The following is a 23,808-nucleotide window of genomic DNA, read 5'->3' as shown; positions in this document are numbered from 1 at the left end:
ATTAATGATAACAATTTACAGTTATGTTTCCCTTTAGTTCCACAATATAAAAAGGCAAAATTTTAGAACAGGGGTAATAAAATAGGCTTTTTTTTTTTGGTACCAAGGATTGAACCTAGAGGCAATCCTTGAGCCAAATCCCCAACTCTTTTTATTTTGAGACAGGATCTTGCTAAATTGCTTATGGATTCACTAAGTTGTTGAGGCTGGCTTTGAACTTGCAATCCTCCTGCCCTAGCCTCCCAATCTGCTGGGATTATAGGCATGCAACACTGCACCTGGCAAACAAGCAGATCTTAATATTTTTTTTCAGAATGATCCCTTTCTTGGGGGGCAAGCAGACAAAAACAAATCAGTAAAGATACAGAAAAACTGAACCACATTAACAAAACTGACTTAAATGCCACATACCTATAACTGTAACAACATAACAGACATTACAATGTTGTGAAGCCAAAAATAAACTCATAAATGAAGGTCATAAATGAAGTGTCAACAAATTTCAGAAGACAGAAAAGTTAAAGTATATTTCAAACTGCAGTATAATGAAGCCAAAAACAAGTAAAAGAAAAAAAAATAAATCATCCTTCCCCTAAAAAAGGTTTGAAAATCTTGCAGAATATTTTTAAGTAACTCAAAGGTAAAATTAAAACTTAAGGAATGAGAATATTTTAAACCAAAGGGTATCAAAAATGAGATTAAAACTTATGTTATAGAGCTATGGGGTGGGGTTGTGACTAAGTGGTAGAGCACTTGCCTAGCATGTGTAAGGCACTGGGTTTGATTCTCATCACTGCAGATAAATAAATAAAATAAAGGTCCATTGACAATTTAAAAATATTTTTAAAAACTTACAGGATAGAGCTAATACATTCCTTAAAAGGAAATCTATATTTGTAAATGCATGTATATATTAGGAAAATGCCTGAAAATTAATGCTATAAATAGCTACCAAAAGTTTGCAAAAGGAAAAACAACAAATTAATTCCAAAGAAGAATATTATAAAGAGCAGAAATTAATAACATAAAAATATATACAACACAGCTAATAAAACCTATAGAGTTTTCTGAGAAACAATGGTAAAATTTCATAAATCCCAGGTGAGACTGACAGTTACAAAAGTATTTCCATTTTACTATCACTATTAGATTAAGTGATTTTAAAGAATAAGTAATATTTATTAAACACTTTCTATTTTGCTATCATTCTCCACTTTATATATAATCTAAATCTATAAAGAGTTATAAGAAACTTAACAAGGAAACTAGCAAATAACTTGGGCAAAAGACTGGCTTCAGAGTCTACATAGAAGAGCACTGACTCAGTCCACTGCCAGGGATATGATATCAATTCAGTACACTTCAGCTAAAACTTTTTAGTCAACATTAAGATAGTAAAACCTAACTGTACTATTCCCTGGCAAATCACATAACCTTTCTGATTTATTCTTTCATCATATTGTTTGGACAATCTTATAATAAATTCTTACTCTTCCCACAGGCCAACTGACCACTTAATGTTACCAAATTAATTTCTTTAATGAAAAATCTAATGATGTACTTTAAACATCTCAGTAGCTCTGTATTTTCTAAAGAAGCTGCCAATTAGCAGCTAGTCTATGAGCTTTGTTGGGTCCACAGAATGTTTTATGTTTTTAATTTGAATTAGTTGACAATAAATTTATACTTGTAAAAATAATTGGAAGATCTGGCAGTGCTGTAGCTGATATTCTACAAAGCAACAGTTAACTAGAGTTGGGAGGTTATATCCCTTACTGGCCTAACCCCTTGAGTGCATCTGACATCACACAGCTCCTGGCTTCCACAATAAAGTCTAAACTTTTCACCTTGACCTCACATGATCTGGCCCAACAAGAACCTTTTGCTTTAACTGGATGTTCCTCAGCTTCCAAATGTGTTTTATTTGAAGAAAGATGCATTTATAGACAGGGTAGATTGATTGTACTAAGCCATATGTATTCTCTTAATACTGCTATAAGGCACGAGAGCCTGGGAATTAGAAGTAATAGTGAAATGAACTTCGTTGAAGTGATCCTGTTTTACATGACTTAAATTTTATTTGAAGAATGTGTAAAAAAAATATTGGATGTTTACTCTTTTCCTTTAGTCACTGGGTTATATTTTAAGCAGAATCTTGCATTATTTTGCTCAAGATGGGATCTCTTAATTTTTTAATAATTATCAAACATCTGATATATTGTTTTATTCATCTATTAAATATTTAATGATTCATAAATTTATTCATAAATAAATCACTTAGAGACTGATATTTAAATAAATTCTTCATGAAGTAACAAAAGAATCACATCTGAGGTGTACATAGCTCTGAGGGTATACCTTTGTCTATGGGTATTCAAGTAGGACCAACATGGATTTCAGTCTGACCTGTCTCCAAGGAAAATGTGTAATTAGGGCTTACTTTTATGACTGTTTCTGAACAAATATGGTTCTGTGAATGTTATGTTTATATATTTTATGTTTATGTTTGGATATACGTTTTATGTTTATGTTTAGGAAAATGCCTAAAAATTAATGCTATAAAGAGCTACCAAAAGTTTGCAAAAGGAAAAAAAAACAAGGGTTTATATGCATCTGGGTGTTCTCTGGGTTTATCTCTGTGGAAGTCAGTGAAAGTCAACGGGTATAACCTAGATTCAAATGCTGGCTACAATTATTTAATTTATATAATTATTTCATGTGTATAATTATTGAATTTATACAGGTCACTTAACTTTTCTTGGCCTTAGTTTTTTCATCTTAAAATAATATTTTATTCTTAATAGCACTCTTATAGTTTAGATTTGAGATACCCCTCAAAAGCTTATGTGTGAGACAATGCAAGAAAGTTAGAGATGAAATCACTGGGCTATAAGAGCCTTAACATAATCAAGTTCATTAATCCACTGATGTGGATTTTTAACAGGGAGGTAACTGTAGGCAGGTAGGGAGTGGCTGGAAGAAGTAAATCACTAGGGATTGCTTTGGGGATTTATATTTTGTCCCTGGTGAAAAGAGTTCGTAGGCTTCCTTATTGCCATGATCTGTGCTGCTTTCTTCTGCCATGCCCTTCCCCCATGATGCCTGCCTTACCTTAGGTTAAAAGCTATGGAGTTACCATCTATGGATTGAGACCTCTGAAACTGAGGGCCAAAATAAACTTTTCTGCCTCAATATCATTTTTGTCAGGTCTTTTGGTCGCAGAGACAAAAAGCTGACTAAAACAAGCACACACTTAAGATTATTGAAAGGAAAAAGTGTGATAATACGTGCACAGAACCTGGCTTATAGCAAACATTATTAATAGTTATTACCTGTTAATAAATTTTAGTTTTTCTCTAGAAGAAGAATGACAATTCCTGTTTATGTCTCTTATTATACTAAATTATACTATAGCACACTGTTTTCTCTCTTTTTTTACTGTTTCATATTAACTTATCCAGTTATTAAATAATCATTGGATTATATAAATTCCTATGAATAGAAAATTTGATATCTTAAAAATATCCCCAGTCTGTGAACAGTGAAAAGTACAGATGTATGGATTTGGTATAAAAATTCTCAAAAAAATTCTATATGAGAGTTGGGGATATGGCTCAGTTGGTAGAATGCTTGCCTTGCACGCACAAGGCCCCGTGTTCAATCCCCAGCACCACAAACAAACAAACAAACAAATACTATGAGTGAACACAGGAAGAAAGTAAATCTTAGATCTAACTTTAAGAGTTTGTGCTCAGATTGCTCTTAGAAGATATTCAGATTAGTGTCTAGTGTAAGCTAGCATGAGCAAACCTATGTTGTCCATTCAAGAAAGTCAAGCCAGAGGTAAAAATAAAGTTAATTTTAAAAAGTGGTGTGACAATCTTCCACCTCTGAGTAGGAAGAAGTAATTTGCACAAATGTGTAATTTTTCTCTTATTTAAAGGAGTTAGAAAGCTACTTCTATTAATAGTGCCAAGATTCCTGAGAAGAGATAACCTCAAAGGTGAACTAACTGAAGCTGGCTTTTTCCCTGGGGCATTTTGGACTTTGAGCCCAGAACAAATATCAAGAATGTATGCTTTATTCAATCACTGTCCACTGCTGGAGAACAAAGAAACCAGTAGGGTCTTACTAGTCTACAATGCTAGCCAGACAAAATTAAGTATTTGAGAATTCAAACTCCAGTGAGAGTGATGGCTGAAAAATTGAGCTGACTGTTCCCTCAAGACAATTGTAGGATGTCTGAAACTGCAAAGGAAGAGGACAAATACTAAGTAGAGGGCAGAAGGGAGTTTCATGCTGTCTTGTCTGAGAAGGTAAGAATTATACACAACCCCTGCAAAAGGAAATGGGCCTGAAATCATGCCAAGGCTTACTTAAAGGCCGAAAGTGTTCAAATTAAGAACAATTTATTATATTTGGGGATACACATTTAGATTCACAGAAAAGTTGCAAAAGTAACCACATAGACTACATAGAAACTTCACCTTTCATTGAGGTTCTCTAAATGTTAACATCTGATATATAGTACATCCCATGAAACCAAGAAACTAAGATTGGCACAATACTATTACATTAGCTGCCATTATTCGGATTTTATCAATCTTTCCAATAATGCACTTTTTCTCTGTTACAAGATCCAACATAGGATATCATGCTGCATTTAGTTACCATTCCTCCCTTAATCTCATCATATCTGTGACAAATTTCTTAGTCCTTCCTTATTATTTATAATCTTGACACAGCTGTATATAGCAGTACTTGAAGAGCACTGCTCAGATATTTTATGGAAAGTCCTTCCTTGGTCTTGTCTGATGTTTTCTAACATTTAGACCAAGGTTGTGGCTTTGGGAGAACAATATTATGGAGAACAGTCTATCACATGACATGACCTTCAAGATGTACATAATTATCAAAATGAGTTATTAGTGGTGATGTTAACGTTCATTGAAAGAAATATTCTGTCATGTAAGAATGTTGAAACCAACAGGGAAAACAACAGAATAGCAAAAAAAACAAAAAACGAACAAGTTAATAAAAAGGAAAATGAATTATTTAAGTTTGATTAATTTAAATAAAACTACAATAACTTACAAAAAATTAGATTTTTATTCTTAGACAAAGGGACAAAAATACAAACTTGGAATTCCAAGTTTCCAAACACTAGACAGTTATTTTTTTCTTATCTCTATGTGATCCAATATATAAGATTTAAAAATATATGATTAAAATTACATAATGTGCTACTTGCAAGATACACATTTATATATAATTATAAAAAAGTAGATGGAAAAATATATATAATTCAACACTAGCTGAAAGACAGCCACTATAGCTATCCTAATACCAGACAAATACTGTGAAACAAGGAATATTATTAAAGATAAAGAGGGACTTCATGGTTAAAAAGTTCATAGTACAGTCTGAAATCTGTATCCAACCAATGAAATAGCTTCAAAATATATAAAATTAATAGAACTAGAAAGAAAAATAAACCTCTATTATGATAATTAAACCTTTCTTGAAATTGAACATCTAGCAATCACTGTATAGAAAAAAAATTCAAATAAATGTAAAAGAAAACAAAAAGGCTCTTATAAGAAAAAAAAAACAGAGGAAAAAGTCTGGAAATTAAAAAAATGCTAACCAAAAGGGAAAAATAATGAATTATACTCAATAGCATTAAGAACTGCTTTTCATTAAAGGATATCATTGAGAGAAAAATTGTAAAACACAAGCACTTATGTCAAGAATCTATACTGAAATCTTAACTAAAAATTAAAGGTTGATAATCCATTAGAAAAATGGGCAGACAACATTAACGGCATTCACAATAAAGGACATTCAAATCTCTAATAAAAATATTCACTTGATATCAGGAAACAGCAAATTAAATCACTCTATGTGATAAACTACTTTTCACTTATCTAAAGACCAAAATACACATACACATACACACACATACACACACACACACACACACACACACACGCAAGCATGCACACACACGCACACACCCACACGCACACACCCACGATCAATCAAGTTGCAATGAAGACATTGAACAAGTTAGAACAGTTCCACTCTGGTAGTGGTAATGTCAACAGTTAGAATCATGTGCAAATTTCTTCAGCAGTATCTACTAAAACTGAATATACACATATCCCTAACTTAGTACTCTCACAGATAGGTCTATGCCCAAATAAAATATATGCAGTATCACTCAAGGAAATGTGCAATCTTCTCATTGCAACTTCATAACAGCCCAAATCAGAAACGATCCAATATCCATCAACAGAGAAATTAATAAATAAAAAGCAGGATTTTCATACAATGAAGAACTCCTACTACAAACCAAACAAAACAAAAAACAAAGATATCTGAAATGTCTGAATGGCAAAAACAAAGTGAGCCAAGTCAGGAAAAAGGGGACTAAACACTGTAGAGTGTCACTTATATAAAGTTCAAAACAAGGAATGCTTATCTTGGTGTTAGAAGATAATGTTTTGTTAGAAGTCAGACAATGTTCACTCTTAGAGTAGCAGAGGCTGGCAGGAAACAGGGGCTTTTCCAGAACTGATAATGTTTTGTTTCTTGATATGGTAAATAGTTTACATGAGTTTCTTGATTTTATTACAGTTCATCAAGATATTACTAATGCTTTATGCATTTTCTATATGTATATTATGCTTTGAAAACAAATTGAATCTTAAAAATAATTACATATAGATACTTAACATTGTAATAATTATAATTCATTAATTTTAAATGTATTAAACAATTGATCCCAGGGTTAAATCATAAGCTTCTGCCAAACATGAAACTGACGATGGTTGTTTTTTAAATTGACAAATGAAATAAGAAATAAAATACAAAAAGAGCATGCTGTCATTATTTCCTGTCATGCATGTAAATGTGTTTATCTTATCACAGAAAATATTCTCATATTTATATTCTCTTAATAATAAAATGATAGACCTAACCATCTCTTTTTATTCCTTAAATATTTAATTAATATACAAATCAGTTGTGAAGTTTCTTCAAAATATAAACTTTCAAAACCCCCCCTCTCATATTCTACCACTTAGAAACAAACCTATTTGTAACAAATGGAATTTCTTTATATCGTACCACAGTACAGAACTTTCATGTTTTGAAGACTGTGAAATAATTATCATGAAGTTACTACTTTCTTTTTTTTGAGTGTAAAAGATTTATTCAAGTGAGAAGAAAAGAGACAGAGCTCCTACAGGGCGAGAGGGTACCTAATAGGGATTGCCTAGTATTTACTCTTTATATGATAATCATCACTAACACTGTTTATATTTCTGATGATCTATGTCAAAAATTTTGCATGACCCAGGTCAAGTAGAAAGCTAGATAAGTTGCTTATAGCAAGCCCATTAACTTCCCCCAAATGGAGTATGCTTTTCTTTATTTCCACTGAATAAACACTGCAAGCATTAAGCATCTTAGGTAGTTTTCTTGTCCTGTTATAAAAAGCCTTGAAGAGAAAATTTTAGAAACTAACATATAAATGTCCTGGATGAGCCTGATGTGATTTCAAGACATTTTTTACCCGGTCATGGATCTCATCGCAGTTTGAAGGTGAACACCAATCAGAGTGGAATCTGTAAGCAAAAAAACAAAAGTAAATTGTAGACAAAGGGACAAAAATACAAACTTGGAATTCCAAGTTTCCAAACACTAGACAGTTATTTTTTTCTTATCTCTATGTGATCCAATATATAAGATTTTAAAATATATGATTAAAATTACATATTTTCTTCCTTTGATCAAGGATGATGGGAAGACATAAAATCAGGTGCTAGTTCTCAGCTATGCTATTAAGTCTTCACAATATGTACAATAAATAAATAAATAGTCCTAGTAATTAAGTTTGATGTGCATTTGGGAGAAAATTCCTATATAACTGTTGTCTTAGTGATTTCCAGATATAATTCTTTAGAATTTTATCTCTAAATAAAGTTTTTTGTATTAGAATAACAATTCCATGTATAATGCCTTTAAAATTAGTTCTTATGCTCTAGTAATTTAATCATATTCTCTTAAACTATGCAGAACAAATTCTTTTGTTAAAAAACCTTAGTTTATGAAATGAAATAAAATGTGTATAATAGATGAAAATTTTATTTAGAGTCCAACCATGTTCCTTTTCCTTCAGAACACAGGAAACAGAAATAAAATGGTCCCTTCTCAACACAGGTGAGGTCACCTCTCTAGTCTTTGCTAATAGACAACTGTATTTTTTTAAAAAAGAAATAAATATTTAAATATGAGAAAAATATGACTTTTATTAGAGTTTATGAGTTGAAATTAAAGATGCCACTTAAGATGTAAAGCCTCCATTCCTCTTTATTTTGTTCTCAAATTCAAAACTAGAATCAGTATAATTAAGCTATTTTGTTTTACCCAAATAACAACTAAAATATCTGGATCCTTCTAATTATAAAGCACTTATATGAAGTGTTTTTGGCAATTCCTTGATAAATAAGTAAATAAAATGCTAATAAGTTGCTTAACTCTGCCTTTTTTCCTCCCATTATGTTCTTAAAAATTACAACGCTCTACTGTCACACAAAGTACAACTATTAAGCAAGATAATCTGTTTACATTACCTACTTTAAAGAACACAATCTAAGGATAATTAATTGTATCTAAAACTTGATCTATGACATATGTAAGAGCAAGTTTTACAGCACCTATGCAAATGCATGGACAGAATAGTTACCTGCAGTGTATGTAGTACATCTTGGAAATCTAAGATGCAACTATGCAACTCCAAGTGAAGCTCTCCATACCATTAGAGGATCCACTAGTCTGTGCTATGGTGTAAGGAATACTTGCCTACTGATCTTTAACTCAATTTACAAAAATCATAACTTTAAGCTGATTCAAGCTAGTAGAATATGCTAATGTTTAAATTTAATTTTATTAATAGTTGTGAATTCAAATATAAAATTTAAAGTCATAATATTAATATTTACACTTTGATAAGAAGTGCTTCTGAAATACAATCAAAATTGAAACCATTTTATGGTTGGCTAACTTTATTTTTTGAGATATTTCTTAAGTGGGTTCAAAGCAAAATCGACCTTCACTATAATAAAAGTTTCCATTTACTTAAAGCCATGGATAAAGTTTTCTAGAAATCTGTTTATTCATATACATGATTAAAGAGTTAGCATTTTCCTGCAATCTTAAAGTAAGTTTATTTACTGCAGTGAATGTTTATGCACATAAACTCCTACAGCTGTATGTTCTGTCATACAGCTTCCAGGAAAACTTCCAATTTTGCCTGAGACATAAATCTACATTTACATCAGTTTAAATTGTTTATTGATTTCAATGGATTATATAAACATCCTGCAAATATATTGTTTAGTGATCTAGAAAAAAACACTTTCAAAGAATGTCTTATATTTGAAGATGTGGTACTTTGTGCTGAAAAGAATAAAATGTTTCTGTTCCGAGTAATATGTCTTCATGATATATCATGGACTAAGTCTAGGGTTTTTGTTTTGTTTTGTTTCGAAAATGTACTTGGAATAGAGGTGTTCTAACTTGGTGAAACTAAAAAAATGTTTATCAAAAGCATGCCTTGGAGAGTACAACAAAATATTAATTTAGGTAAAATGAAAGCTAACTATTTTAAAATTCTTTTTCTTTTTTTTCTTTTGTGCCAGGTATTGAACCTGGGGAGCTCAGCCACTAAGCCACACCCCGAGTCCTTTTATTTTATATTTAATTTAGAGATAGGGTCTCATTAAATTGTGGAGGCTGGCTTTGAACTCAACTACTAAGTTATCCCCTGCACTGAAATATAAATAAAGGAACAGCTGATCTCAGCTACCCTCAATGGAAAAATATCTAAGTTATGGTATTTGCCAGTAAATTTATGGAACTGAAGAACAGCATTCCAAGTGAAATAAATCAAAGTCAAAAGTTGAATTTTTTCTCTCATGTGAAAGCAATGAAGCAAATATATTCCATGCATGTATGATTACATCAAAATGCATCCCACTGTTGTTTATAACTATAACATAAAAAGTAAAAAATTAACATAGTCTCAGAGGAATTTAAAAGATGGAATAAAATTATATACATGGATGATATAACAGAACTAAAATTGGTACTATACTACAGAGATTTATAATTGGAGAATTCAATAAATTATATTCAGGGGTAGAAAAACAATATTGATAAAAACATATCCAAGGAGATACATGTAAAAAATTATTGAAAACCTACAGATGTGATACGGATCTAATTAATAAATCACAATAGCATATAATTAATAAATTAGATAAAAAGAAAGCTGTACCCACTGTTTGTATGTGCACCTGGGTAGATATGAAAATCAAAAAAATGTCCCCTGATATTGATATGCAAGTTCCCAGACTTCACAGAAAAACCTATTTAAAAATTTCTCTTGAACTCTGCAGTATAGCTCTGCAGTATAATTTAAGGTCTGGTATTATGAGCTTCCTGCATCACTTTTCTCACCAAGGATTGCTGTGGCTATTCTGGGCCTCTCATTTTTCCAAATGAATTCATTACTGTTTTTTCTATTTCTATGAAGAATATCATTGCAATTATAACAGGAATGCATTAAGTCTATATAGTTCTTTTGGTAGTATGTATTTTGACCATATTAATTCTGCTTCTGATTTTAATTAGTTCCTGTCTTCCAGTGCTTTTGGTATTGATTTGTTCTTTTTCTAGGGCTTTGAGATGTTTACTTGTTGACTTTATGTTCTTTTAAGGAATAAGCTCCATGCAATAAACTTTCCTCTTAGTGCTGCCTTCATAGTGTCCCAGAGATTTTGATATGTTTTACTGCTATTCTCATTTAACCCAAGTATTTTTTTTATTGCATCTCTGATTTCCTCTGCTACCCATTGGTCATTCAATAGCATACTATTTAGTCTCCCGGTTGTTAGAGTAGCTTCTATTTTTTTAGCATTTATTTCTAATTTCATTCTATTATGATCTTATAGAATGCAAGGAATTACCTGGGTTGTTTTTGTTTTGTATTTGCTAAGAGTTACTTTTGGCCTAAGATATGTTCTTTTTAAGAGAAAGATTCGTGTGCTGCTGAAAAGAAAGTGTATTCAGTCATTGATGAATAAAATATTCTACCCATGTCTGTAAAGTCCACTTATTAATTGTATTTTTTAGTTCTATAGCTTCTTTAGTTTTTGTTTTGAAAATCAATTAAGTGGTGAGAGAAGCACATTAAAGTCATTCATTATTATTATGCTGAGATGTATTTTATTCTTGAGATTGTAAAGAGTTTGTCTGATGCATGTAGATACTCCATTTTTGAGGAATGAGGAATTTATGACTGTTATGTTTTGTTGATGTATATTTCCCTTAAGAAGTATGAAATGGACTTCTTTCTTTTCTGATTAACTTTGATTTGAAATCCACTTTATCATATTTTGAGGATGGAAACCCATCCTTGCTTATGAGATGCATGTGAATGATAAGTTTTTTCTACTCCATACTTTTACCTTAAGTCTGTGGATGTCTTTGCCTATGACTTAAATCTCTAGGATCTTGGTTTTGAATCCAATCTGCCAGTCTATTTCTTTTGATTGATGAGTTTCAGTCATTTACATTCAATGTTATTATTGTGAAATGATTTTTAATCCCTGTCCTTTTGATTTATTTCTGGTTTTTAATTTGAAAAGTTTCTCCTTTCATTGACTATTCTTCTAGTTAAGTTTCTCCCTTTACTGGTCTTCAGTTTTATTTTTCATTTCTTCTTCATGAAATATTTTATTGAGTTTGTTTTGGAGGGCAGACTTTCTAGTTCTGAATTAACGTTTATCATGGAAGATTTTATTTCATTGTCAATTCTGAAGCTTAATTTTGCTGGTTATAGTATTCTTGGTTAGCTTCTAGTTTCTTTCAGAGCTTGTTAAATATTTTTCCAAGGCCTCCTCGCTTTGAGCCTCTGGGTTGAAAAATCATCTGTGATCTGGATTGGTTTCCCTGTAAATTTGACCTAGCATTTTCCTCTGGTAGCCTTTAAAATTCTATCCTTCTATAGGTTAGACATTTTTACAATAATGTGTTTTGGTTTGGGTCTGTTCTAAAATATTGTATATTTGGAGTCCTGTGTGCCTCTTGTATTTGATTTTCCATTTTATTCTTTAGGTTTGGGAAATTTTCAGATATTAATTCATTGAAAAGAATGTTCATTTCCTTAGTTTGTATCTCTGGGCCTTCATCTAAATTTGTTCTTTTCATGTTATCCCATATTACCTGGAAGTTCTGGTTCATGGTCTCTTAACATCTTTTCTCCATGGTCAAATATATTTTTCAAGATTATATATTTTTGTCTTCATTGCCTGAAACTCTATCTTCCAAGTTCTAGTCTGCTGGTGATGCTTTCCAATGAATTTTTAATCAATTTTTTTTTCGATTCCCCCCAGGATCTTTATCTCTTTACAGAAGTGATCTTTTGCTTCTTGTATTTTTTCCCCTTACATTATCTTTTAACTCTCAGATAAATTTAACTATGAACATTCTAACTCCTTCTCTGACAATTCTTCCACTGTGATGTCAATTGATTCTGTTATTGGAGTATTTTAGTTTGTTTGGGGCGATTTAGTCCCTTGGTTTTTCATGTTGTTTGTGTATCTATTCATCTAACAGTTGGTTTTGAGGCAGTATAGTTTCTATACTATAGATTTATAGTGTCCCTGAACATTTCCAGTACCTCACAATTTAGAGGTAGACAGACAGATGGCAGCAACAACCAATGCAAACAATTTACAGCATTAAACCAAATAGATCTTGCTATGAAATCTACAATGTTGATTGTTACAATAATCAGAAATGACATATCAGTTATTTCCCACCATAAAAACAATAGAGATTGGCTGCAGAAAAAGAGAAACCTATAAGTGAGAGGAAAGAAAATGTCCAAAAATTTTCAAAAAGCAAAGATTATAAGAATAAAATCAATATAACAAACATCTTAGCCCTCAAAATATTTATGAAAACTAACACCCTTCAAAAAATGCTAGAAATAAGAAAAAATAAACAGATACAATTTATATATATATATATATCAGTTAAAGTGAGAGCTCATTAAGAGGAAAGAAGAAGAAGATATGATGGTAGGAAAGGGTTTATAGATTTCAAGAGGTGAATAGGGCAAATGCAAAGGCGACATAAGATGTTTTTGAGGGGGAAGAAAAATAGAAGTAAAAGAATTAAAGCAGAGTGTGAGAGAACAATAGAGTTTAGCTGTTAGCAAGAAAATGAGAGAGAAAGGGAAACAGAGTTGTGAAACAGACAACAGAAAATTAATCCAAAAAATACTAATCAAAAACCTTGACCCTCAAAAAACAGAGCATAAAAAAGCTACCTATAAGAAATGCTGAAAATGAAAAAAGCAGAAACAAATATGCATGAGTACAAATGTATAAATATCCATCATGTATCAATCAGTACACATTCAAAAACAAAATAACAGAATAGTCAATGAGAGTACATGCACATGGTGCCAAACTGCCTTTCCTTGTCAGCTTCCCTTCAGGATGGTGTGAAGAGCTGTGGAAAATGATTTTGGTTTCATTTCCTGGGTACAGTGACTGCTGAGTTCTCTGAGATAAGCTTCTGCAAGTGAAGCTCAGAGGGGGGAGGGGATTTTGGGGGGTGGGGCAGGATTTTGGTCTGGTATTGCCCCATGTGTTTCACTGTGTTGGGAGTTTTCAGGCCTTAATCAATTGACGCACTATTAGACTATCTGGCACTTTTCTCCCCAGGGCTCCACTGTGGGAAAGGGGCAGTCGGTCCTTCACTATTTATATTGCCTGGGGATACTGGCCTTTTTTGGCTCTCAAGGACAATTTCCAAGCACTGAACTCAGTCACTCCACCTCTTCAAATTCTCCCTGCCACTGGTCCTGCAGTTGCTGGGTTCAAAGGAGTAGGGGAAGGCAGGCTTTCTCTGGCCTCCACCTGTATTTCTCCCAGGCAAAATGGTTTCTGTGCCAGAAATGCTCTGTGCCAGAAATTCTCCTGATTTGCTAGACTGAGTTTAGATCTCATGGTGGTATCAGTCAGATTCATTTATTGCTCTCAGCCCTGAATTCACAGATTATAAATTCGAAGTCTCAATTGGCGATGCAGAAGGTACCAAAATGTCTCCAGCTTGGGCTCCATGCACAGCAGGCAGACCCGAGTGCCTTTCATGCACCAGTTTAATAAGCCCAATAGCCACTGGGTCGGCCCAGAGCAGGTTGCCCCTCCCACCATGGGACTCCCCACACCAAGACTTTCCAGCAGTTTTTAGTCTTTTCTGACATTATATATTAATTTTTCCTGCTCCTACCAAGATCTCAGCTCTAATTCTCTTCCTTACTCTTGTCTAATGTACCAAAAATTTCCCAGTGTTTGAGGCTTTCTGTCCAGTATTTAATATCAGTGGAGTGCTCTACTCATTTACCTCCCAGAGGAGGAGTTGTTTGCTGTTTGAGTTCTGAGTCACAGAGCTGTAAGAAAAGCTACTTCCTGTTAACTTGCCATCTTGTCTTCTCTCTTTTTTTTATTTAAATTTTTATATTTATATATGAAAGCAAAATGCATTACAATTTTTATTACATACATAGAGCACAAATTAGAAAAAGCAATCATGAAATTCATCTGGAAAAATAAGAGACCCAGAATAGCTAAAGCAATCCTTAGCAGGAAGAGTGAAGCAGGTGGCGTCACTATACTATAGAGCAATAGTAACAAAACAAGGTATTAGCACCAAAACAGACTGGTAGACCTATGATACAGAACAGAGGACACCAACACTAACCCTCAAAATTACAATTATATTAGACTAAGGTGCCAAGAACATGCATTGGAGAAAAGATAGTCTCTTCAACAAATGGTGCTGGGAAAACTGGAAATCCATATGCAACAAAATGAGATTAAACCCCTATCTCTCACCATGCACAAAACTAAACTCAAAATGGATCAAGGAATTAGGAATACAACCAGAGACTCTGTGTTTCATAGAAGAAAAAGTAGGCCCTAATCTCCATCATGTGGGATTAGGCCCCAACTTTCTTCTCTCTCTCTTAACTTCTAATGTGTGTGTGTGTGTCTGTGTGTGTGTGTGTGTGTGTGTGTGTGTGTGTGTGTACCTATGCCAATAATTTAACTATCTACTTAGGCATGATTCTAATGGACAAGAAGCAACATTAACCAAAATTCTATCTAGAAGGCCAAAATGCCTCCTATATATTTTTTGAATGCTTACAAATTCTATATATATTTTTCAAATGCTTAAAAGGCTTATAAGGAAACAGAAAAACCTATCTGTTCACACAGGTATTTTAATGTAGCAACCTAACTTATAAACTCTTGTTTGAGTCATCAGTTTTACGCTTAATGTTGGATATACTAAACCTTTGTTAATTATGTCTAATGTCCCTAATGTGCTGTAGGAATTTAGTGGTTACTTCATCTTTTTTATACCATATAAGATAAACTGATTTTCAAGTTGCTAAAAATGTCTTAGGTTTTCAAATTTCTATGTTTTTAAATAAATATAGTTGCCTATTTTAAAAAATGACAAAAACAGTTTTCTAAGTTACTACTTATGACAGAAATAAGAACTTTCCTATTATGAAAAGAAAGAAATACAAATAGAAAATGAAAAAATAAAATTATTTCTGTTTATAGATGATATGATCCCATACTTAGAATACTTCAAAGGTCCTTCTAAGTGTTCTTCTATGCAAATTCAACAAAGTAGCAGGATACAAAGTAAACATAAAAATCAATAGCTGAATCTTCTGGGAAAGAAATCAGTAAAATAATTTCATTCAAAACAGGTTCAAGGCACTAAGGTTATGGTTCAGTGGTAGAGTGCTTGTTTCCCGTGTGTGAGGCACTGGGGTTCAATTCTGAGTACCACATAAAAAAAATAAATGAATAAAATAAAGGTCCATCAACAACTAAAAATATACATATTTTTAAAAAACAGATTCTAATAAAATAAAATACCTAGGAATAGATGTGACCAAGGAAGAGAAAGATCTCTACAATGAAAATTATAGAAATCTGAATAAAGAAACCAGAGGATGGAACCCCCGTCCCCGCCCCTGCCATGAATGGGCACAATTAAAACTGTTAAAATGGTCATACTACAAAAGTGATCCACAAATTCAATGCAATTCCTATCAAAATACCAACAATATATTTCAAAGACTCAGAAGAGCTAAAACAATCCTGAGCCAAAAAGAACAATACTGGAGGCATCATAATACATGATTTCAAATTATACAATAGAGCCAAGGAAAGAAAAATAGCATGATACTCACATGAAAACAGACACATAGACCAATGAAACAGAATTGGAGATATAGAAACAAACCTATGCAGCTATAGTCATCTGCTTCTTGACAAAGGTATCAAAAACATACACACAAAAAAAGACAGCCTCTTTAACAATTGGTGCTAGGAAAATTGGCTATCCATATGTAGAAGGGTCAAACTAGATTCCTATCTCACCCTGTACAAAAGCCAACTCAAAATGGATCTAAATATTTTGAACAACCAACAATAAAAATTAATAAAAAAAATAAATAAATAAATTTTAAAAAATGGATCTAAGTATAAGACCAGGAAGTTTGAAACTATTAGACGAACAAATAGGGAAAACACTTCAACATATAGATATAGGCAAAGACTTTCTATGTAGGACCTATATAGCTAAGGAAATAAGAGCAAGAATCATAACTGGGATGATATCAAATTAAAAAGTTTAGGAGCTAGGGTTGTGTCTCAGAAGTGGAGTGCTTAACTTGTGCATGTGAGGAACTGGGTTGATCCTTAGCACCACGTAAGAATAAATAAAATAAAAATTGGGAAGAAAGAAGTAAAAGTTTTTTAAAAAATTAAGAAGTTTATACATAGTAAAGGAAACAATAGCACTAAGAGACAACCGGTAAAATGGGAAAAAAATCTCTGCCAGCTACTCTAGAGGGTTAATATCCAGAATATAATGATCTCAAAAACCTTGGCATTAAAAAAAGCAAATAATCCAATCATTTTGCCCACAAATGGGCAAATGAATTGAACAGACACTTTTCAAAAGAAGAAATACAAATGTCCAATAACTATGTGGAAAAATGTTCAGCACATTTACCTAACAGGTAAATATGAATCAAAACTATATTGAAATTTCATCTCAGTCCAGTTGGAATGGCAATCATCAAGAATATAAATAATGGGCTGAGGTTGTGGCTCAGCAGTAGAGCACTCACCTCGCATGTGCAAGACCCTGGGTTTGATCCTCAGCACCACATAAAAATAAATAAGTGAAACAAAGGTATTGTGTTTAACTACAACCAAAAAATAAATAATTAAAAAAAGAATACAAATAATATATATTGATGAGGACGTGGGTTTGAAAGGATCCCTTATACACTGTTGGTAGAAATGTAATTTAGTATTGTCACTGTCAAAATCAGTGAAGAGGTTTCTCAGAAACTAAAAAATAGAACTACCATGTAACTGAGGTATATATCTCCTTGGTATTGATCTAAAATAGTTAAAATCAGCATATTTTAGAGATATATGCATGCACATATTTATCACAGCACAATTCACAACAGCGAGTCTGACTCGCTATCTGTCAATGAATGAACTGATAAAGAAAATGTGTTATATACACACAACAGAGTTTTGTTCAGCCATAAGGAAGAACAAAATTATGTCATTTGCAGGAAAATGGATAGAACTAGAGGCCATAATTTTCAGCAAAATAAGTTAGACTCAGAAAGTGAAATATACTTTATCTTATAAGTAGAAGCTAGAGAGATTTTTAAAAAAGGATGCCATGAAAGTAGAAGAAGATGATCAGAGGGAGCAAGAAGAGAAGGGGAGGGGAGGTACTAGGGAATAAAACTGATCAAATTATGTATCCCCCCATATATATAATATTATATATACATATAATATATTAGTGGCATATATATATATATGACACAATGAAGCCTGCCAGTCATTCTATATAGTGAATATGTACCAGCAAAAAAGAAAGAAAAAAAAAATATTCTCTTGGGGAGTTGGGGGAGGTAAACTTATTTGAGAAAATTAGATACCATCTGCCACCAATGCATAAATCACCATTATAATTAATTGGAAAATATAACTTAGGCTATTTTTATACTCAAAACATGCCTATAACATTAAATCTCTATTAATCTACCAAAATGATCATATGCTCTAATTTTTACTTTAAAGTAGTACATTTATTACTTAGGTTTAAAGATACCCATATCTGATAAATAATCTCACTTCTAATGAACTGGGCTGGAGAGAAATATCTCTTGGTATACAATATACTCTAAACAAAAATAATTTAAGTAAACCTCAAAATCAGAAGAAATTTTTACACATAATCACTTCACATGCATAAGTTCTGACTTTTAATTCTAATGCTGATCATTAAAACAGATTAGTAAGGAAATAGATAATACACATTACCGTTCCCTAAGAGAAGCTCTATTTAACACAGGGCTCGGAGAATGCTTCGGCACTGTTGAGGGTGCTGAATGAACTAGTAAGGTCCTCGCTGAATGCTGGGGCTTTCCACACGACCTTGCACCCAAATACTCTTCACACTTTTCTAAAGAGTCATCAAAGTCTCTCCCATGGGGTGTCCTGATAACCTATTTAAAAATATTATACATATTTATTTATACACACATATATTAAACACAATATATGGTAACATTATATATATAGTAACATTACACATAAAATACACACACACATATACATACTACTTTTATAAAATTCATAAAACAAGTATTTGTCTCAGCCATATTTAAAGATAAATTTCAGAATGTAGTAATCATAATCACTGTATGTTTCCTTATTAAATAAATCTTAACTGTTCACTTCACATTTATAAAATTTATAAGACTTCATTGATTCAAAAGGTTTTTGAGTACAGGGAGGTGTATTTAAAATAAAAAATACACATACATAAGCCCAACAATAGCTATAAGTTCAAACAGAACTTAATACAAATTCTAGTTCTGAGACTCACTCCTTGTTCATTTGGGGATTAACAAATAAACAAGTCAGGATGGACAAATGAATAAATTTCTGCCTCAGAATTTATATTCTAGTAAAATTTATATCTAATAAGGAGACAGATTTAACACACACAAAAATGTTGGAGTCTGTAAACAAGTCAGGATGGCGCCTGGCATTTTGCCAGAGAAATGTTGGAGTCTGTAAACAAGTCAGGATGGCGCCTGGCATTTTGCCAGAGAAATGTTGGAGTCTGTAAACAAGTCTGGATGGTGCCTGGCAAAATGCCAGAGGGAGTGGTTTGTGAAGTAAAGACAGCTAGCCATTAAGTGTGGAGATTCCTTATTGGTTGACTGCTGTATCTAGTTTATGTTAATTAGATAAGCTGTGTGGAATGTATAAATACCGCTCCTGTCCTACAAAAAACGGCTCCCACTCCTGCTGTATCAAGGTACACAAGTTGTTCGTCACCCCCCGGTTATTTTGCTGCAGCCGGACTACGGCACAAAAACACACTTTGATAGAAATAAAAATAAAGTATGGGGGCGGGGAGCTGGGTTTGTGGCTCTGTGGCAGAGTGCTTGCCTAGCACATGTGAGGCACTGGGTTCAATGCTCAGCACCACATAAAAATAAAGGTCCATTGACAACTAAAATATATTTAAAAAAATAAAGTATGTCAAAGGATGTTACATAACATAAGAAGTAAAATAAGAAAGGGGAAAAGAAGTGCTGATGAGTGGGCTGGGAAAGGCATGCAGGGAATGAGCTGTAATTTTAAATGAGATAGTCCATGGAGGCTTCATGGAGAAGTCAGCACCTCAGTAAAGACTGGAAGAACTTAGGAAAAGAAAAGATCTAAGTCATGGAGACATCTGTGGAAAGAATGAAGACAGATTTAGATAGGCAGCCACTATGGATAGGTAAATCGAGTTGGGTCAGATCAAGGAGGTCAATTTGAGTAAGTCTGAAAAGTTGGAGACTGCCCTTCTTCCACCCTCTCAAGAAAACCTGCTCTTGCTCCAACCTGTTGGTAAGGGACCTGTCCCAGGAATTGCCCCTCTCTACAGGGAATTCTAAAGTTATTAATTTATGTGTGTTGGGCTGCTCTATCAGCTCCATGCCTCCCTTTAATCCATCTACTTCTCACCTTTTGGCCATCCCACTGAACATCTCCTGGGCCTAGACACATAAGCAGGAAGGAGAGAAATAGGAGGAAGAAAGCCGGAGAACAAAGGAAGCCAAGACATATAAAAAGGCCAAACACTCTCGCTTCTTGGGATACCAGGATACCAACTATGGCCCCCTTCTCCCTCCCAGAGAAGTCTATGTTATCCCTTTTTAAATAAGCCCTGCTTTATATGCTTGCCTTGGTGTGCTTCTCTAATGTTCTACTTCAACATGTGAGGAAGCAGAATTCCTCACGGCTAACCAGACATATATCAAGAGCAGCACAGAAAGAGGCAAAAATAAATGCAAAGCTCCTGGAGGGTGGGGAGGCGGATATGCTTGATATATTAGCTAGGAAGCCAGTGGAGCCAGACTGAGTAAGAAGTGAGGTCAAAAGGTAGGCATGAATAATTTAGGTTTCTATTCTGAAAAGGAAAAAAATACGTTCTTTTTTCTTTCCTTCTTTTTTAATAGAGCCTCCCTGGATACTATGTTGAGAGCAGTCTGTGGAAGGAGCCAATGGCGCCTGGCAGGCGGGGGGCGGGGGGGGGGGGCAGGAAAATCAGAAAGAAAACAATTATAACAAAATCTGTAAAAGGATGCTGGTTTGGACCATAATTACAACAATAGAGATGAAAAGTGATCAGATTCAGAATGCATTTGGTTTTTTTTGTTTGTTTGTTTGTAAGTTTATTTGTTTGTTTTAAGAGTGAGAGTGAGAGAGAGAGAGAGAGAGAGAGAGAGAGAGAGAGAGAATTTTTTTAATATTTATTTTTTTTTTAGTTTTCAGCGGACACAACATCTTTGTTTGTATGTGGTGCTGAGGATCGAACCCAGGCCGCACGCATGCCAGGCGAGCGCGCTACCGCTTGAGCCACATCCCCAGCCCCTCAGAAAGCAGTTGGAAGACAGAACCAACTGTTTTGCTAATAGACTGGATGATAATAAAGTTTTTTTGGCTTAAACAACTAGAAGTGTTAAGTATGTGTGAATTAGTTAACACCCCTTTTTTTCTTTTATTGGACTACCAGGGACTGAACTCAACTACTGGGCCACATCCACAGCCCTATTTTGTATTTTATTTAGAGACAGGGTCTCACTGAGTTGCTTAGCACCTCGCCATTGCTGAGGCTGACTTTGAACTTAACATCCTCCTGCCTCAGCCTCCAGAGCTGCTGGGATTACAGACATGCACCACTGCACCCCAGCAGTTATACCCTTTGGACAGGAAGAGTAAAATATCAGGAGACTAGTTTGGGATATATTAAGCTTTATATACCTATTAATCTATTAATTAATTACCCAATATATTAGAGGGAAATTCAGGGGAAAAGTCCAGGATGAAGAAATAAATGAAGTACTAGAATCTAAATGGTATTTTAAAAACATGGCACTATCACCAAATAAGTGAATATAAATAAGAAGGAGAAAACATTTGAAGAATGAGCCCTGGGAATAGAAGCTGGGAAGAACAAAAGATTAGACTGATGAGTAGTCAGGGATGAAGGGGAAGAAATGGGAGAATGGGAAGCTTTGGAAGCCAGTAAAGAAAATATTTTAAGTAAGGAGAATAAATAATTGGGCCAAATAATGCTGCCATGGTTTCAATACAGTTTTCCCTTCCAAAATGCATGTTGAATTTTGGTTCCCAATATTAACAGTGGTGCAAGGTAAGGGCTTTGAAAAGGTGATTAGATCCTTAAAAGAGGTTAACGTCTTTAAAATGGAGAGAATTTTCACCTTTTAGGACTGAGTTACTGTAAAAGCAGGTAGTTATAAAACAATATCATCGCTTATGCTTGTCCCACATTTCCATCAAGTGATGCGGCAGTCCAAGGCTCTTCCCAAATGTAGCCACCTGGTGGTAAACGACTAGCCTCCAGAACTATAGGCCAAAATAAACCTCTATTCATCGTAAGTCACCCAGGTAGCATATTTTACAGCAACAGAAAATGAACTCAGATAACTGCTGATAGTTTAAGTAAGAAAAGCATGAAAATGGACCTGTGGAGGTTAGTAGTTTTAAGAGAGTGGCTATGATGCAGTAATGAAAGTGAAAAATCCAATGTTGAATTCAAGAGAGAATGAGGGAGAGGAACTGGATTCATTCAACAAAACAGTTCCAGCCACTGTTCTAAATGTTGGGACTATAAGAGTAAATAAAATAAAATCTCTACCTTTAACACCAGATTGTCTATCAGTGTTATTTATAAAATATTTGGTCTTTTAGAATGCTCCCTAATCCTTCTCAGACCCATTACCCTTATAGGTAAAGTAAAAAATAGCTACATTATAGACCTTCCATAAACTATTTAAAGAATCGTGCAGAATGTCTAGGTGTATAAAATACACAACAAATTTAAGCTATTTATAATCAAAACATCAGTACATCACAGCTTTTTGCTTCACCACCACCATAATTTTCATCACTTTTCATAATTATAACATATGGTGAGCCAGTGGCAGCTGAGAGAATCATGCTTTCATCCCAGAACCAACTTTTTAAAGTTCAAATGACAGTCCCAAATAAATGACCAATAAGAAATACACAGATTATACTGAAATAAAAAAGAAACAAGAAAAATTTATCCATTGTTCATTGTTCAAAGAGACAAAGAAAAAAACACAGTGAATATCAAAAAACATTGTCAACGAGGTTCATGGTCAATACAATAATTGAAAATATTAAGAGATTTACAGAAAAGGGGAAAGGGTTTTATCTATTATGCTGTCTCCACAATTATAATAAAATATGATCCACTTGGCCTACAGAAGGAGATTATTTTCTTTTCATTAATTCCAGTGCCAATTTAGTCATGTTGGCTAGCAGACCACTTCATTTTCTGTCATTAAGTTTTCTTCCCAAACTATTCAACAATGTTTTTTAAACAGTCTCTTTAATTTCTAACAAATCTCTTGAACATGTTAGCTAATACTCAGAGCTAGAGAGATACAGAACTTTGAACTTGCAATCCAGATGAAACAGGGTGTAAATAAAAAAAAGATAATTGATAATATGTCCAAATGTCCAAAATGTCCCAATGGTGTAACTACAAAAAGAATTCAAAGTGGTATGAAGGATAGAGGTCTCATGGAAGAGATAAATTAGAATCAAATTTACAAATAGAGGAAAGGAAGAAAGGGCATTCTGCATAGGGAAAAATGAACCAGGTAAGATGAACGAGACTAGGATCACTTCCCTATCTCCATAGGAAAGTAACAGAGAATATCACGGAGGTAGAATAGTGCTATCGGTTAGATGTTAGGTGTCCCCAATGTGTAAGCCAATGCAAGAATGTTCAGAGGTAAAAGAGCTATAACCTAATAGTGCATTAATCCACTGACATGTATTAACTAGGTGGTAACTGTAGAGAAGGAGTATGTGGCTGAGCAAAGAGGCCACTGAGGGAGTGCCTTTGGGTTTATATTTTGCCCATCATAAACAAAGCTCTCTCTCCCTGCTTCCTGGTTATCATATCCTTAGCTGCTTTCCTCTGCTCTGCCCTTCCATATGACATTCTGCCTCACTTTGTGCTGAGAGGTATGTAGTCAGCCAG

The 23,808-nt window shown here is 33.7% G+C and overlaps 1 protein-coding gene across 3 annotated transcripts in view; it reads right to left on the bottom strand.

The window, feature by feature from the left end:
* Positions 1–23,808, bottom strand: part of Spata6 (spermatogenesis associated 6) — a 119,624-nt gene that overhangs the window by 24,004 nt on the left and 71,812 nt on the right. For 2 of the 3 annotated variants that reach the window (XM_076860446.2, XM_076860448.2), the window contains 2 exons: positions 18,528–18,712; positions 7,532–7,631 (listed from right to left, as the gene is read on the bottom strand). In XM_076860446.2, the coding sequence (XP_076716561.1) occupies positions 7,532–7,631; positions 18,528–18,712 (285 nt within the window). The remainder of the gene's footprint in view (positions 1–7,531; positions 7,632–18,527; positions 18,713–23,808) is intronic. The other variant, XM_076860447.2, reaches the window with a different exon arrangement.

Source organism: Callospermophilus lateralis, chromosome 7 (genome assembly GCF_048772815.1).
Source record: "Callospermophilus lateralis isolate mCalLat2 chromosome 7, mCalLat2.hap1, whole genome shotgun sequence".
NCBI lineage: Eukaryota > Metazoa > Chordata > Mammalia > Rodentia > Sciuridae > Callospermophilus > Callospermophilus lateralis.
Note: the sequence above shows the minus strand (reverse complement) of the source record. Positions and strands in the feature narration are given on the sequence as shown.